This window comes from Adiantum capillus-veneris, chromosome 5 (genome assembly GCF_014529385.1).
Source record: "Adiantum capillus-veneris isolate H3 chromosome 5, ASM1452938v2, whole genome shotgun sequence".
Lineage (NCBI taxonomy): Eukaryota > Viridiplantae > Streptophyta > Polypodiopsida > Polypodiales > Pteridaceae > Adiantum > Adiantum capillus-veneris.
The window spans coordinates 54,017,231-54,035,778 of NC_140935.1; the positions used below are offsets into that span (position 1 = coordinate 54,017,231).

At 39.9% G+C, this 18,548-nt stretch overlaps 1 protein-coding gene across 1 annotated transcript; it reads right to left on the reverse strand.

Annotated features, from left to right (window-relative positions):
- Nucleotides 1-13,616: 13,616 nt before the first annotated feature.
- Nucleotides 13,617-16,407, reverse strand: LOC147457337 (uncharacterized). Its single transcript, XM_086513305.1, has 7 exons — nucleotides 16,366-16,407; nucleotides 16,210-16,260; nucleotides 16,041-16,096; nucleotides 15,723-15,956; nucleotides 15,330-15,621; nucleotides 14,420-14,616; nucleotides 13,617-14,311 (listed from the first exon to the last, which is right to left on the reverse strand). Exons 1-7 carry the CDS (start codon nucleotides 16,405-16,407, stop codon nucleotides 14,158-14,160), a joined length of 1,026 nt encoding a protein of 341 aa, XP_086369431.1. The 3' UTR covers nucleotides 13,617-14,157.
- Between the last annotated feature and the right edge of the window lie 2,141 nt (nucleotides 16,408-18,548).

Here is an 18,548-nt window from a genome sequence, read left to right on the forward strand (position 1 = left end):
AAGACAAAGTACTCACCGAATGGCGAAGCTTAAAGCTCTCTCCCAATGAATCCATCCACAAATATGTAGACAAGTTTTGGGACCTACAACTCAAAGCCACTGTCTTCAAAAGGTTGGATTTTGGAGAGCAAAAGCAACAATTTTGTGCGGGCTTAACCGAAGAAATGGCGGAGTATGTCAACTCCCAAAGGCCACGCACCATATCGGCGGTAATACACCATACTATGGTGGCCTCTCGAATCAATTTCCAAACGGGGGTTAAAAGAAATAATAAACCCCCGGAAAACAAGGGTTCCAATGAGCCTAAGGGAAGGACAATGTCCAAAAGTCTCCTAAGGGCAATTTCAACAAAGCTAAAGAGAAGGGAGTTTATAAAGGAAAGAATAAACTCTCTCCTGAAGAGCTTGAGCGTTATCGTAAAGATAACCGGTGTTTCAAGTGCAGCGAACAAGGGCATGCGTACCGCGCTTGTCCCCAAAAGAACAACCGCCAAGATCCTCCTAGAGCTTCCTTGGTTGAAATTCAAGAGGAGGAGACCCACCAAACTCAACACAAAGGATCTCCTCTATGCCATGCTTGGGGAAAGGTAAGAGAACATGATGCTTTTATTCTCTTTGACCCTGGTTCTACTCACAATTTTATATCTATGGAGTTAGCCACCAAGCTAGGCATACAATCCTACGAGATGGGAGATGTCCTACCCGCAGACAGTGCCTTCAAGGGGCAAGAAGCTTCAGTCACTCCCTTAATTGGAAATTGAGGCTTCATGTCCAAGGCTATGTGGACAAAGAGGACTTCTTTATCTCTCCTCTCAAGCATGAGGATGTAATCCTAGGGGCACCATGGTTTGACCGCCTGGCTGCCGATGTTAAATTTCCTGAAAGGAGAATCTCCTTTAAGTTCAGGGAAAAAGACATGTATATAGATGCTAAGGAAATGGGTAACACCATCCCCATTGTACATACACCAGCTTTCAACAAGTCAATAAAGAGCTCTATTTCCGTGTACATGATTTTTGTTAAAGATTCTCAAAATGAACCTAATGCTTTAACAAACGAAAATAAAAGCAACCAAAAGGAATTAGAGTTATCCAATTTTCTCAAGGGGTTTCAAGATGTTTTTATTGACGACATCCCTTGTGAGCTACCTCCTAAACGAGGTAATGATGACCATGCAATTGAACTTCTTCCAGGAAGTTCACCGCCTAATAAACCTCCTTATAGAGTTTCTCAAGCTCAACAAGAGGAGATTATGCGGCAAGTGCATGAGTTAGTTGAGAAGGGCATGGTTAGGCCTAGCTCATCTCCATTTTGCTCACCTGTGCTATTAGTGCAAAACAAAGACGGCACATATCGTATGTGTGTCGACTATAGAGCACTAAATAGGATCACTATTAAGAATAGGTTTCCCGTTCCACGGGTAGAAGACCTATTTGATAAGCTACAAGAATCGACCTACTTCAGTAGGATTGACCTAAAGAGTGGCTATCATCAAATAAGGATAGTTGATCAAGACATTGTAAAGACCGCGTTTCGCACTACATTTGGTCTTTACGAATATATTGTCATGCCTTTTGGCTTGACCAATGCACCAGCCACATTCAACCGCTTGATGGAGAAGTTGTTCAGGCCTCATCGAACCTTCACTAGAGTGTTCTTTGATGATATTATCATCTACTCTAATTCATTGGAGGAACACGAGCAACATCTCCAGGTAATATTTCAAGTTTTAAGAGAGAATAAACTTTATGTTAATCGAAAGAAAAGTGAATTTTTCTTGCAAGAGATTCAGTATTTAGGTCACATTATCTCTCAAGATGGCATCCAAATGGATCCATCCAAGTTAGAGGTAATAAAAGGATGGCCTAAACCAAGGAATCTTCATGAACTAAGAAGCTTTATAGGTATGTGTGCATACTATAGACGCTTCATAGAAAAGTTCTCACAAATTGCGGGCCCATTACATGACCTAACAAAGAAAAGCGTTAGGTATACATGGTCTGCTAAGGAGAACAATGCTTTCGAAAAGCTTAAAGAAAAGCTTATCTCTCAACCTGTGCTTACACTACCGGATCTCTCAAAACCATTTGAGGTCCAATGTGATGCTTGTGGTGATTGCCTTGGAGCTGTTTTGCTCCAAGAAGGGCACGCCATAGGTTATGAGAGCCGAAGGCTCGACCCTGTTGAGCAAGCTCTAGGCATATACGAAAAGGAACTCCTTGCAGTTCTACATGCCTTAGACTCATGGAAGCACTATTTATTGGGGACTCCTTTCATTCTGCGAACGGATCACCAAAGTCTTAAGTACTTCATGACGCAGACCAAGCTCTCCGACAAACAAATGAGGTGGGCAAATTTCCTTTCGCAATTTCATTTTCATATTGCTCACATTGCTGGCAAGCATAATCAAGTAGCCGATGCACTCTCAAGACGACCGAGAGTGAATGCGGTTTCCATAGCAACTCACAATGATCTATCTTCAATGATAGATGAGTATGCTATTGATCCCGATTTTAGAGATGTGATTTCAGCCCTTACATTAGGGAAGAAAGAAGAACCATTTACTTTACAAGATGGTTATCTTCTCTATGGCAATAGACTATGCGTTACTAACTCCCTGCGTGAGAAAGTAATGTATGAATCTCATGCTCCCCCGTATGCGGGGCATAGAGGGATTCAGTCTACCTTAAAGGGAATTGAAACATATTTCTATTGGCCTACCATGAAAGTGAACATACAAGAGTATGTTTCCAAATGTGTGGTATGTCAAAAGACAAAATTTGATAGAGGGAAGCAACCTGGATTGCTTCAACCCTTGCCAATCCCTAATTCACCATGGGAGAGCATATCCATGGATTTTATCTTTGGATTGCCTAAGTCTATCCATGGGAATACGGGAATATGGACGATAGTAGACAGGTTCAGTAAACAAGCTCATTTTATACCTGTCAAAAAGACTATCATAGCCCATCAAATGGCAACCCTCTTCATTTCACAAATTTTCAAATACCATGGCTTACCAATTTCCATAGTGTCGGATAGAGATCCTAGAATGACCAGTAATTTCTGGAAGGGTCTCTTTGAGAATTTAGGGACAAGGCTAAATTTCTCTTCGGCCTATCATCCACAAACGGATGGCCAAAGTGAAATAGCTAACCTAACAATTCTCGATCTACTAAAAGCCTATGTAACGGAAGTAGATCAAAGATCCCAATGGGAGAAGTACTTACCCTTAGTGGAGTATGCTTACAATAACACTGTACATACTTCCACGGGAAAAGCACCTTTCGAGGTAATTGAGGGAAGATCAAAAAGTCCCTTGCTACTTAAGGTACATGGGAAGATCTTCGCTGCAGATGAGTATAGCCGAGACCTACAAGAATCTTTTCAAAAGATTAAAGATGCTATCTCTATCTCACAGCAAAGGCAAAAGGCTGCTGCTGACAAGCACAGAAGAGCCCAAGCCTTTAAAGAAAACGATTGGGTCTTGTTAAAGTTTCCCAAGGCTCGATTAAGGCACACGACGGGCAAGAATCCTACGGGCCACCAAAAGTACTATGCTAAACTAGCAAAAAGGTACTATGGTCCCTTCCAGATTCTTAGGCCAATCAATGACATGGCCTATCAACTTAAGTTGCCCAATCATTGGCTCATACACAATGCTTTTCATGTGAGCCTATTAAAGCCTTACAAAGGAGAGCCACCTCAAGAACCAACTATTGAAGACCCACCGGAGATCGAGGACCAAGAGGAGGTGCTGCAGCCCGAGTCCATTCTCCGACATGAAGACAAGGTATTAAGAGGCGGTAAGACTATCCGACGATATCTTATTAAGTTTAAGAATTATCCTTTTGAAGATGCTAGATGGATGCAAGGCATACAATTAAAGGATAACCTAAACCTTGTCAATGCTTACAATGCTTCCCAAGAGTAAGCAAATGTACAAAATGTTAAAAATGAACAAAATTTTTGTCTTATAAGACTCTCTTTTTCTTTATTTGTGCACAAAAATGAAGTAGTATGCATGCTTAGATCAAGTTTGCGGAGACGACGTCTCCCAAACACCAAGTAGAGCTTGTCACTCTACTATGGAAGACTGATAGGATTGATGTGCAGACATGCTTGCGGCAGCCTCAGGCTCTCAAGCGCCAAATGGACTAGTCATCCATTATGGAATGATGTCGTAGGGTAACATAGGGATCCTCTACCCGCTAAGAAAAGGACTCATGAATATGCTTTATCTTCTCTACACCATAGTCGAGGACGACTATGATTTCAAGAGAGAGGTAATGTCATAATAATCAATATCTAATTCTCCTAAACGATTTTCTCATATTAAACTGATCATTTAATGTGGGGAGGTACCAGGGGAGAAAAATCTAGAATATTGGTTAAGCTAGCAGACCGGCCACAGTAGGGATCCAAAGGAGGGAAAATAGGGATCAAAAGGGGGGCCAATCTGCAAAAGAGCCATGTGCAACAATGGGCTAAAAAGACCCTAAGGTTCAGCCCATTAAGACTTCCAAAATGCTAAGGTTCCAAAATTCAAAGGTTGTGTCCAAAGGTCAATCCTAGGGAAAATTGGATGCTTAGTGTGTGTACAAAAGTCTTCTTCAAAGCCTACAAAGGAGGGGGCGAGCCCATTTAGTAGGGGATGAGAGAGAAAGCCACACACACACAGGCTCCCTTTTCACAAAGGGAATTAGAGACACATGTCAGCTCCCTAGGCCAGATGCCCACAAGGTGTGCCCAATTCCTATTGGAAGACCCTTGAACTGGACCAATGAGAATTAAGCTAGAGTAAATCTAGTTTAATTAATTTAAAAACATTTAATAAAAGAAACCAATGAGAATTAAGTCTCCTAGAAGACTATTGGGCAGTCTCCCAAGGGGTCCAATGAGCATTCAGGAGCCCAATGGCTTGCCTGATTCCTATTGGCCAGGAGGCAAAGGGGTCCAATGAGAGTTTAGTTTAATTATTTAATTACCTAAAGCTCTCACAAAAGGGGAAAGGGGGACACATGTCAGAAGGCTATCACTTATGCTGCTTAACACCCATTGGCTTGACTTGGGGAGGTCCAATGAGGCAAAAGCCAGACCATTTTAGCAGGAAGGGCTCGCCCAAGAGAGAGAGAGAGGGGCTGATTTTTGCTTGGCATTGACACACACACACTCACACTTGACCATGTGTGAAGAAAGAATACTCTATCTCCTCCCAAGCTTTAATGGAGAGCTCATCACCTACTCCAAGCTTGTGAGATAGAAGCCTACATCAACACTCTCTTGGCATGTGGATGCAAATCCAACCAAGAGCCAAGCTTCAATGCATGCTCATCTTCTCTACCAAGCTAATTACTAAGCTAAGCTATGCTAATATGAGTGATTATGTGAGGAGATGTACATCTTTCTCGTAAGATACTCCTTCTTCCTCTCAATCTACTCTCATACCCTGCTAGCTCTCACCATCTTCGAAGGTGTGTGAGGTCTTGGGTCTGAGAACGGGGATAATTCAAGTTGTGTTTGATTAAGTGTTTTGCTTAGTGCATGAAGCTTCCATCTTCATTGCACTAGCTAGTCTTGAAGGAACACAAAGAATTGTATTGTACAATGTCTCTCTTGATGGGAGAAACCATAATACAAAGCCTTTTGGAGGGGGGACCGGCTCCATGCAAATCCGGTCCTCAACTGTTGTCAATAGCTTAATTTCTCTCTCTTTTGAAAGTATTGTTGATGCTATCTAACTAGGTGTTATGCTTTTCGTTGCTCTCTCCACCCAAGCACTCTTGTAATTCTCATTAGGAATCTATTCTAATGAAATGCGCGCCCACTATGTTCATGCTAATTTCCGCTACACATAAGTTATTAGGCCATTAAATGTTACAAAAAATATACATACACATTTAAGGTAAGGTCTGAACACATTCCACACGTAATAGTTAGCATTATTCTTACTGAAGGCATCACACCTTTGGTTCTTGCATATAAACCTGTATTCGAACTGCATTTTTTTTCATCAAGGAAGTTCATATTGAACGGAGCTTTAATCAAATCACCTTTATCCAAGAGTTGAATTCCTTTAAGAACTTTAAGTTTGCATTCTTCAATAGTGGCAGGTGCCAGGTTAGCCAGGAAGACCCAAGTTTCCATAGAGATGGGTGCAAGAAATCCTTTATTGGGGAACAACCAAAGTTTGTGCTCTACACCTAGTGATTCTACTTCAATCTGTCGTGGTGGTAGAAAAGGAAAGGCCCTACATACCTTCGGCACCATATCTAACAAGGAAGCTTCACTAAGTGAACATAGGTCCTTCTTAAATTCTTTTACATCTTCCAAAGCAGCGGCATCCCTACAAAAGAGGCTGTTTGGCGGAGGAACTATAGGTGTAGAGGGAGCAGTAATAAAGATGGGACTAAGCCCGCAAAATTTTCTGAGGAGATTGGAAAGTTCAGAACCTTTAGACGAGAAGGAAGCTAAGTCTTGTGAATGGGCTTTGGAAATAACCGCCAAATTAGAGGTAAATTCTCGAAGTAGGTTGATACCATCAGAATTATTCTTAACAAGGAGATCCAGAACCTTCATCCATTGGTCAAAGGAGATAAGCTGACAAGAGGAGACAAACTAGAATCCTTCGAGGCATCAAAAATCAAGGTTGAAGCCTCACTATCCTGAATACATTTAACACAAGTAACGAAGCAATGGAAAGGGGTTCCATCCGAAGCTTGAGCCCTTGGGAAAGGGATACAATCTGCATAGAATTCAAAAACAGGAGTTAGATTACATCCTTTGGAAAGGTTGAGTAGATCTGGTAGTCTTATACAGAGTGTAATTGTTTTTTGAATTTTACATCCCTATGCAGATAAGGCCGAATCCTAAGAGAAATATAAGGAAAGGTGCTTTCTATTTCTTTAGCAAGTCGTAATTTCTCCGACATCAGAGCTCGTTTGACAGGGTCAGAACAGACTTTAATTCTTGCAGTGAGCTTTCCCGTAACCTGGTAGACATAAGTGATAAACTAGTGAAATGACATGAACCAAAAGGGGAAATCTAGAAAGTGAGAGTACAGTTTGGAGTGGTCGTGCTAGCAACCTTCAACCAGTCAAGTCAAGGGGGACCATTGAGACTGTGTGATAGCACCCCTACTTACTATCATATAATAAATTATATAATAGTAGGGCATTAACACTAGAACTAAGGTCTGAGAGAGAAACACATAAAAGTCAATCTCTCTTATGCGTTTAATGTGTGTGTAGCAGTTCTAAATAAATACAAATACATACGCAAACGAACTATACAATTCACAGACCAATAATTCTAGGCAAGTACCATGGTTTAGTACAATAATTTATTTGCAGTTAAAAATAAATTTTGTACAAGGTAGTAAAGGTAATAAGTAAAGCTTGGGAAATAGTCATCCCAGACTCTGGCGTGTAGTTGCTTCAGGTAAGCGAATAGCTCCCAGTCATCTACCACAAAGAACAGAATGTTTTTATCAAAGAAGGTAGCCCTCACCTACCTCCATAGCCACAAGAGAGATTGTTAGCACGTGGCTGTACACAAGTGATGCTGGGCATCCCAGTTGTTATCCATGTCACCATGAAAAAACAAACCGTTCTTTAATATGTAAAAAATTAGAGTTTATACTAGGAATACCCCCCTTTTTTTCAAGAGTGAGCCTCCTCTCAAGGCTAAACCATAAGCCCTTTCTTTATCTGAGTCTCATATTATGCCATAATCAACATATTCTTCAAAAATCAAGTATCTCATAAAGTCGCAAAATATGCTACTAACCAATGATTTCCATCTAAATATAACCAACCAAGGCAGGTTTACACATTCTTTAAGCAAGAGCAAGAAAACGGACAAATAATTTAATTGTTTTAATCTATAGAAAACTAGCCTTTCCATTTCTTGAAGTCATGTATGCTAGGAAAAAAGCAATAGCTTGCACAATCAGTACCAACTGAAGAAACAGTACGCCCAGCAACAACTCTTATCTGAAGAGCCATATAATCAAAGTTTCGCTCACTTAGTGATAGTCCAGTAACGTTCATACCAATTGGGAAGGTCTATAAACTTGGCATAGACAATCCGCTAAAAGCAGGTGACATAGACCAGTACAAGCTAAAAGACGGACCAGCACTTACTTTTAAACAAGTAATTTTTCATCGGTCTTCATTATGCAAGAGTGGGGTCATTCCATCAAGTATTGATACCGTAAGTGATGTTTAAAACATATTCATGTTTAAAGATTTTTATTAAAGGTGAAGACCCATCTTTCTTTTAAAAAAACACGAGGCATCAGTTATTTAACAAGTTATATCCTTAGAGGTGTGAACAATCTGGTAACAAACATCAACAGGCAAGATAACTTTATTATTTTGTTTTTAATCAACTCCTACTGATCAAATGCTCATAACCTTCCAACCTAGTTTACCAAATCTGGCTGTCCTTCATCAACCAACAAGTGAATTAGTTTCGAGATTTGGTATTTCATAGCATCAGAAAATAGTCCCAAAACAACAAGCTGGAATCATAACCTCATAACCTCATAACAGGTATGCAACCATACAACCATGTATAAAACAAAAGGTCAAGTTCAAAAACAAGTCATGCTTCCCTTAGTAAGTGAACAACATATTTAGGGCAATATCCTTAAAAGTTATCTCCTGTAAGAAAGTAACCAGGCAAAGCTAAGTCTGCAAAATTTATTTTCAAGTTTCAAGCATCTAAACGGAAATCACTACATTACATGGAAAAGAATAGTATCATCATTCATAGTAATTTTTTATACTGCCAGGCATAATCATAGTCTCGAGCATAGGTAGCGACACGGCTACAGTCAAAGTGCACCAATTTTATTTAGTATACCAGTCGATCTACTATTCATGCCATAGCTTTAGGTCAACCATACCAGCATATATTGTTTTTAGGATTTCAAGAAAGTCGAAGACCATGTTAGCTAGTCGACTAGTTTATGAAGCCATCCAGTACGGTAAGCTTGGTAAAAGAGAGCATGGTTTAATAGAAGCCATACTTGTATTGGACAGGAAGGACCAGATTTTTGCCACAACTTTATAATGAGTAAGTTTTAAGTTAGATTCCGTAAGATCTAAAACGGGATGTTCTATAATCCAGGACAAGTTACCAAGCTATAGATAAATAACCCAAAAAAGAACCGAGATTTCTAACGGTTTAGTGACAAGGTTACACACAATATGATATTCATTCATAGTTTCCATAGTAAGCATGGAGAAAGCATTTCAAAATTTTCCTCAACCCAACATGTATGCAATACTCTAGTCGGAAAAGGGTACAATCGACATGGCTAAGTTTAGGATTTTGAGACAAAAGTAACAAATCCAAAATTAGGCAGTAAGTCATACTACACCTCAAAAGATCTATGCTCAATCTTTTAATAGACACACTATTATGCATGGAAACAACCATCAAGCTATTCCCAATCATGGTCAAGTTCTTTATCAAATCGAGATCTGGCAGCAAAACGTCAAGATGTAGTTCACAAATTTTATCAAGACAATTAGTCTAAGCAATCTTTCCATAACTTTAATCGAAAAAAACCCCGTCATATTGAGCGGCAATATAGAAAATGCATACGAACCATTAGATTTCCCACCCAAATATTAGCAAAAAAATACTCCAGATTACGACAATGCTTGAGGCTTTTAAGAAAATATCAGTTAACCTGTAGATTTGAGGATGACGAATCCATCAGCACCTTATCAGTTTTTTTCGGCATGATGAGGACACCACAGCAAACCAGAAAATGAACGCAAAATAGAGGTTACAGAACCCAATGCTAAGTGAGTCATACCTTCCAGTGTATTTATAGGAGAAGAAGCTACTCCATAGCAAAAGGGGCCAGAATCAAGCAGGTACTGCAGCCAACTATGTCTGCATTGAAGACCCCCTATATAGGGATTATTTACAGCACCGGATCCGGATGCAAGCGGCCAGCGTAGGGCTCCTCCACACAATCTACGCACGCTCACCCTTACATATTTTGCAGACAAGGGCGTGCGGCAATAACCCACAGAGCATCACTCAGCAAAGATATTCTCTCACGTCACAGCGATTTTAAGCATCAAGGGAAAATTTTAGTTACCTTAATAGCTAATAAGTTAAAAGCCATACCCACCCAAAAAAAAGGGGGTTGTGAGCTAAATATGCTTTTTTAACCAAGTTGGTAGATAGCCAAGTTGTCTAGCCGGTTGTCGAGAGGTCGAAAAGCCCGGTAGGTAAATTTACCAAACATACACCTGTTCACATCAATGGGTGAAAACACCAGTTGTACACAACAATATTTCTAAGGCAACTATAATTAGAAGCCATATAAATTAGACACATTAAGAGAGTAGACAATTTGCCAGTCACTACAAAGTGAGATAAAGTGAGGGAGTAATTAATTTTGGGATTTTCGAAGCAATAAACAATGAGTATAGGTATCAATGTAGTTCTATAAAAGACGGGCAATATTTTTGAAAGGGTGAGTGCACAAAGATCTTCCTTGAGTCGCTTTCTGAGATTTTTTTCATCCAACATATGCTATGACTCCTAGTGATGATCAGGTTTTACCAATATCCATTGCATATCTTCAACAGTCGAAAGTGTCTACTAAGAGGATCACATTGCTCCGTTATGAACGACATTTATTTCCGCAGTTAAGAACATCAGTTACTCAGACTAAGTGGTGGACATATAAGGATAGAGTGACGCGGGTGACTCTTTGGGGTCGAGAGCATTTTAAAAATAATATCCATCTGGCTATGGTGGCAGAAGCCATGGGCCTAGGGCCACACTACTATTATGTAGAACATTCAATGAAGCAAGGGGTTTCTGAGCGATTATATGTGCTAGCACAGTTTCTTCCTCCACAAACGATTTTTGTGTATCGTGGATATGGGCAGACACTATGAGGGTATTTTAATTGCACTCCTCGCACTAAGGAGTATGGTGTAGTCTTGGCAACCCGTATCCTACCCCTGGCTCAGAGTCCAAACACCTGCTATTACTGTGATAGTTGTTTGTACGATGATGTAATGGATGGTTTACTTGATATGTAGGGGAGAAAGAAAGAAAAAAAGGGGTTATTTCTTTCTAGAAATCAGGCTTTTCCATCATAAATAATTTGGTGAAGTAAGATACAAAACAAAAGTAGTTTTGTTTGTGTGTGTGTACCTCTGCTAGGAATAATATGACATCCCTTGATTTGGCTCCCCTATACACAAGGCTTTGTGGCCCCTTGGCTAGAGGAAATTCACTATGTTCTTGATGTGTAGGTCTCGTGGTCAAAGACCTCATCCGACTTTGAAGAGGAGAATGCAGATAAATTTGAAGCCTCCCATTTCAAACAGCTCATAGAGCTAACATTCCAAGGCTTTGCTGTAAGTAGTGAATGTGACCAAGAATCTCCATTTGATTTCATTACCCTCTAAGGTCGAATAGTGCTTGTTCACATGAACAGGGGTTGCAGTCACCACTCCAAAGGGTGACTCCTCCACACAAGAAGGATTCCCCACAATATTTTCAAGCGAAAGTTCTCTACAAAGTTTTTTTAGACATCATTATCACAACTTTGCATGACTATGTTCACTTTGTTGATGAGTGCATGTGCTCTTGAAGTGTGGGAGGGATTGAAAAAAAGAAATTGGAGCTAAAGCAAAGAAAACTAAGGTGAGTTGAAACAATCATATACGCTTACCGTAGAGAGTGGGGAGGACATTGCAAGTCTAACCAATAGAGACATCAAAAGCCCAGTTACCAAGTACCTACATCAACAAGAAGAAGACAAAGTTGAAGTGTTATTGGGAGCACTTCCAAGACAACATTATAACATTGTCATTTTTTAGAAGTGAAAGACCTATAGTAGGTTGATGCCATGTTGATCGTCTATGGATATCTCTATACAATAGTTCAAAGTCTTACCTGCTTCTTAGTTGTCATACTAACTATTCTCAACTTGAGACTAAGTATTTGTACTTCTTATCCATACATGTTGGTAGCCTATGGACTCAAACTAATACTTGTCTAAGTTGCTAATTTAGTATTGTGCACTAATAATGGTGACTTAGATAGGTCTTACCCCAATCTAGGTGATTGGGCATTGTCTAGCTCGTTTACCCAACAGGTACAAAAACGTCATCACCATAAAGCAAAATGTGAGCATATGAAACACTCGATGGGATGGGTAAATTGAAATCTCTATCCAAGAAAAATGAATAACTAAAGCTCTATGGATTTGTAATAAACCCAATACGTTGAGAAATCAAGAATATTGAAAATTCAATAGATTGAGCAAACCAAGACTAACCATAACCTACCAAAGCCATTTTTGACATTAAAATTGTTGATCCTTGATTTATGCTCTTTTATGGTTCAAAATTAGTGTAGCCCACAAATAGCTTGAGAAGTGTGGCTTCAATATTTCTCAACCAAAGTGCAAAAACTTCTCCAATAGCCAATGGAAGCAAGTGGAAAAAAAAATATTGAGTTTCAATAATGCAGATAGTTGTAGGCTAGATACCTTGTTGTCCAAGCAATTGACAAGGGATGATAGTTGCCACAATGCTTCATGATTGTCCCGAGGAAATTTGGTAAATAGTGAAGAGATTGAGAGGATGATTTGATAACCTGTTTGCTATTTTTGTAAGAACCAATGATGAGGGCTAAATAAGGTGTTGATGAGGTTTTCCCTAAGCGATAGAGCACTTTCTCTACAAATTGCTAAGCCAATTTTTCTATATATGGAATAGTAAATGCAACTAATTGATAACATGAATTGGAAAAGTTCAAAAATAGGTCCCTTGGTTAAAGGGCATTTGATTATTAGTTTCCTAGAGCTAGGCTATTATCAAAATCTAATATTTGCAACATGATGCAATTGCTTCAAAAAAAACCGTCAACTAGCCCTAGGACTGGTGCCATGGGCTCTGATATTAGTTAGGGGTTGTCAAGCCAACGATGACAAATAAGGTAAATAATACAATGGACTATGGAAGAGGATGAGAAACCAGTGATGACAAATAAGGTAACATTATTTGAGAAACCAATGATGACAAATAAGGTAAAATAATACAATGGACTGCATCAGAGGATGAGAAGAGAGGGACCCTCTACTTGATGTGCCACTGTATAGAAATAGGGGGGAAAAAAATGTCAACTATCTCACACATAATCCTACATATACATGATACTATGCTTACTTAACGCCCCTGTTGTAAGAAGGAAAATGGTTTGCCAGCATAAGCACGTCATGAGGCACTAATCAAGAGATTTATGCAATGTTTTTTTTTTTTAAATGTTCATTAAAATATCTCTAAGAATACAAGCAATGCCTCTGTCGGCTTTGTGATGGCCTTGTTCAAGAATCTATGGGTAAAACTCATGCACAGTTGGAAATTCATCTAAAGGTGTATACATCAATAAATGTCCATTATACACCTCGGTAGCACATACTTGTTCTGCTATAAGCAACTCCTTTTTAGCTCACACTAGTAGTGTATATAAGCAACAGACTACTAAACCCCTTATTAGACAACTGCAAAAGGAAAAAAGCAAATTCTTAACACAAATTGCAACTCCTTTTTAAGTTCACAGAAGTAGCGTTTCTATGCGACCACTGAATATTGAACCTTACCCTTCCTGCAGGGGAGAAAAAGATACATACTTTGCTTACCACTTTGACAAATCAATTTATGACCCTAAAAGAAAAAGTATATTTGGTATGTTAACATCACTATGACTTGCTTTGTCAAGGCTCAGATTTCATACTACTTTGAAACCATTTGGCCCTGCAAGCTTGGATTGCACAAGCGCAACACGCTACTAGCAAAGATATAGGTCTTCAACTCAAAACATCAAGAACTAATTGTCGCCGAGGTGTTGACAGCCCAAAAACTGCTAACTTCAGCAGACTAGTAGGATAAAGAAAGTGTCGTTTAGCGTCGCAAATGCAAGCACTAAAGAACCTTTGAGCCCATCCACCTTTTTCTTCAACCTTTGTCATTTTGCAGCAACCCCAAAACAATGTGAATAGAAGCATGTCAAAAGCTCTGCAACTGGGCTATGCTATGCTTCAAAAGAAAATGCCTTCTGTACAACCATTACCTCGAACATGCATAAACAATTAGCCCATTCCCACCTACACATTAGGACTCCAGTCAAAAGGCTGGTAAACAACCTTGAACTGGTTTCCATCAAGCAACTCCAGCAGGTTCTCAGCCTTGTTTGGCTCTAAGTGATTGACAAGCCATCTCAATATCTCCAGCTCATTCTTCCCAAAATCAACACTAAACCTGCAACCATTTCCAACAAACTCCAGACTATTAGCCATCTTGGAGGATGTATAGTCTCAATGATAGAAACATGGTTAAGATAGTTGAAAGCCTGCATAGGCTTCTTACCACTTGATGATTTTGCTGAGAGAGACAGTTTTAGACTCCATGTCAATGACCACACCACCATCCAGAAAGAAAGCCCTGACAGCCGCCCTAAGCTCCGCATCAATGTCTCTAGGAGAGTAACACTTGAGAGCCGGACTTGAGCGAGACGCATTTGTTAGCGCAAAATGTATAAGACATTGCGATTCTGGCAATGCTATCTGGCAAGAAGTAAAAATATCAGTAATGCTACCAATATGCAACCGCAACGGAAGAAATATATACTTTATTACAAGAGAAACAAAAAAGCAGCAAAACAACTGCTGTCCTCCAAAGGGATGACACACAAACAACGAGGCATAAACCTTGCTTACACTAAAATCCAGCTCCTAATATTTGACGATAGAGATCAAAGTTACATTACCACAAGTCTGTTATTCTAAGAGGAATGTACAAGGAAATCACCCTTTCTACACCCATAATAAGGATACCCACCCATTGTTAGCGACAGAAGCTCATGTTCTAAGGTAGAAAACCTAATGCATTTGCAACTTGAATTACCTTCGCCACCCAATAGAGTTTTGCTACCCTTAGGATGACTTCTAAAGGCCAAAAATATTAATAGCTTGCCGTTGAGTTCTAAATGTGTTATAATCTGTAAACTTCAACACTCTTCTCCTGAGACTTTTTCCCTATTTTTTACTTTGCTTCCCATTTCCCTCGGTTTCGACCCCCCTCATTCCATACAATCACTGAAAGCTCCCCAAAATTCCAAATTTTAGAATTTTTTTGTTAGCATCTCCGTGCTTGTTCGCCCTTCTCCCTTTCCCACAACTATGAGACATACACCTCGATGGTAGCACGACATATTAGTTAATCTCTCACGAGCCTGACTTAGAGGACACCATTACTTTGTAGTATTCAGGATACATACTGGTAACCGCTTGTCTTTTGGTCCAAAAGGCTTGATGAGTTGATAAGGTGGTCGTTGATTGCCTCGTAACACTCCATTCTGTATTGCTGACAATGAATACGGGTAGCCACCGACCAGGTATTGGAAATCTCCAAATAGCCGTCTCCTATCCAATGGACCGGTTGGATGGCCCAGGATAATTATCGCATGTATCGTCATGATGTTGTAGAGATTGATAAAGAATGCAAGCTTCTCCTCTTGTGAAAGGGTGCTAGGATCAAAGCGATGCAGCAATTCTGTCATTTTGACATACCTGCACATAACATGACAAAGGTCTTTAAGTACAAATAATCATTGTATTCATTATGCTGTAGCTAAGTAAGTCTTGATAAATCAAACCAAAAGAAGGTTCACCTTCTGAACTCTTCGCTCATAGAGATGCTTTGATAGTCAACGCGCTTGCCATCATCTGAAACATACGAATCTATTATGGCAAGGGTGAACTTTCTTAGGCTAACTTCAATCTCTGAGGTAGAAAGTGGCTCCGCATCATTTGTGGTTCCATTGAAGTTAAAACATTTGGTTGATACGACTGGATCATGCTCTAGAAACCGATAAAGATGATTCCCATCTTCAAACAAATTTTCCCTGAGCATGTGCAATGAATATGAAGAATGAACAGAATGTGGTACCCCTCAAAAATGCCAAAGAAATCAGGAACTTGGTACTTACTGCAAGACATGACGAATAAAATGTTTGGCTGCAACTTTCCTTCCAAATTCCACTGCCTGCACAAATCATCTCGTTAGCGACAAATTGTCATTCTAAATAGAGCAAACGTATGCAAACACTGAATGGACAAAAGCATTCCTCAGCTGCTATAGTCTACTTAATGACCAACGTTGACCACAAGAACGTGATTTATCCGGTTGTCAGAAGATAAAATACACCTCTGATACAATTCAAATAGTTGCCAATGACTAATTAATTTATGACTAGTTACAATAAAAACTTTATTATATATGCTGTTTCATGTTCTTCGAATTTTGTCTTTCACTTGGGTCTTTGCAGTATATTGAGGCTTGATTGAGCAGTCCATGTGTCTATTGTGTCATTTCTATCTCTAGTATGTCGGTTGATCCACTGTTTCAATTTCGTTTTTTTACAAAATTCGTGCGATCACATTGCACTGCACACTGTCGGGCACTTGAGTGAGACTCTCGAGCATTTTGCTCTCAAGCTTCATGCACAGAGCGCCAGGACAGGTTTTTCTACTACAGCTGTTCTCATATTACACGCCCGGTGGGACCTGAACTGAAGCTCACTAAAGCTGGAGGCATAGCAAGGTCAGCCAGTGAGTGGTGTTGGGTTAAACGCCCTAAATGACCTCTTAATGTATATTTTTATACTTTGTCTAGGTTCACATTGAACCTGGACACATTTTTTAAAAGTCACTTATAATAAAGTGGGAAAGCCACAAACTCATTAAGTGAGTTTTCCCCAATCGTGCGAGCCCTCTCTCTTTGTTGTTTTTGATCTTCAGCGCTACTGCTCTCCTGCACTCACGCTTGGTTGCACCCGGCCCAGACCTGCGCTATTTCACCTCGCGCATCTCCTTGTAGCCTCTTCTTCACACTTTCAAGTGGTATTAGAGCCCTAGGGTCCGAAACAAGCCCTGCGCATGTTGCTGGACAGTAAGCTATATTGCTTTCCTGCAACAATTTTCGCTTCCATCGCGAAGCTCCTTGCTTCTGTGGTCAAGGTCGTCACCAAAACTGCCAAAACAGCCCAAAACAGACTGTTTTTAGGTCAAAACAAGTGATTTACAGGTTATTACAGGTTATGACTGCAATACGCAAGTGTACCAAATTTATGGGATCACATGTATTGAAGTTTTGTGCAAGGATTTTAGTGAAAAGCTGAGTACATGTGATTTAAATCACATATTCAGCTGAAAATTCCGATTTGGACAGTTTCATGTAAAGAAGTTGTGATCTATCGAATGCAAAGTCTTGTGGTTGCTCCTATTTGCTCAACTTTTCAGCCTATTGCATCTCTCTTGTATACACACTTGTGGTTGAGTTAAGATGGCTGCTACCTCTTCCGCATCTGACACTAAAAGTTTGATGGAAATCAAACGGTTCGATGGTCAAGGCTTCGACCTTTGGCAAGAACGCATGCAAGGTATCCTTTTCTTGAAGGATTGTGAAGATGCATTGCAAGAGAATAAGCCGCAAGGTTTGTCTAACTTAGAGTGGGCCAGGTTGAATAAGAAGGCCATGGCCTACATCAAAATGGCTATGAATGATGACATTTTGACAGACATCAAGCGTTTAGACTCTGCTTATACAATATGGCAAAAGCTAAAGTCCAATTACGAGAACACGCCTGTGAACCAGGTGCATTTGATGCAAAAGTTGGTGAATATACAGCTTGATGACTCGAAGTCAACTTCTAAGCATTTGAGTGCTTTTACATGTGTGTTGAGTCAGTTGCAGGACAATGGGCTTCAGCAATTTCATGATAAGCTGAAAGCTATTTTTTTGCTTATGACATTGCCAGATACATGGGAAACATCGGTTGTCTCCTTGAGTAACAGTCCCAACCTCACGTATGACGATGTAAGAGGGTCTATTCTCAATGAAGAGATTAGACGCAAGTCTAGTGAGGAAGGTGACAGTTTTGCCTACATCGTAAGAGGTAGAAATCAAAAGCGTGATGTGGGCAACAGGACTTAAAATAGAAGTAAGAGCAAGACAAAGGATAAAGATGTCACTTGCTATCAATGTGGCAAAAAAGGCCACAAGAAACCCGATTGCAGATATTTCAAGAAAGAGCAGGATAGGAAGAAGGAAGCGCAAGAGAAGAAGAAAGATGATAAGAAAGGGGAAAAATCAGCATGTGATTCCTCCAAGGATGCTGAAAATGCAAATGTATCCTCTAGTGTGGTCATTGAGGAGTTGTCAGACGTTGAGGAAATTTTGGTTGCGGCTTCATGCTCTTCAGATATGGTGATAGCTAATACAGAAGACATGCTTATCTCAAAGAAAGATGTCATTGATGCATTGCTTAGTGCTAATGATGACCTATCCCAATCTTGGATAGTACATTATGGTGCTTCGTTCCATGTGACTCCATCTTTGAAGTGTTTTGCTACATATGCTGCAGGCAATTATGGCAAGGTGTACCTTGGTGATAATTTTACTTGTAATATTGAGGAAATGGGTACCATGCGCTTGG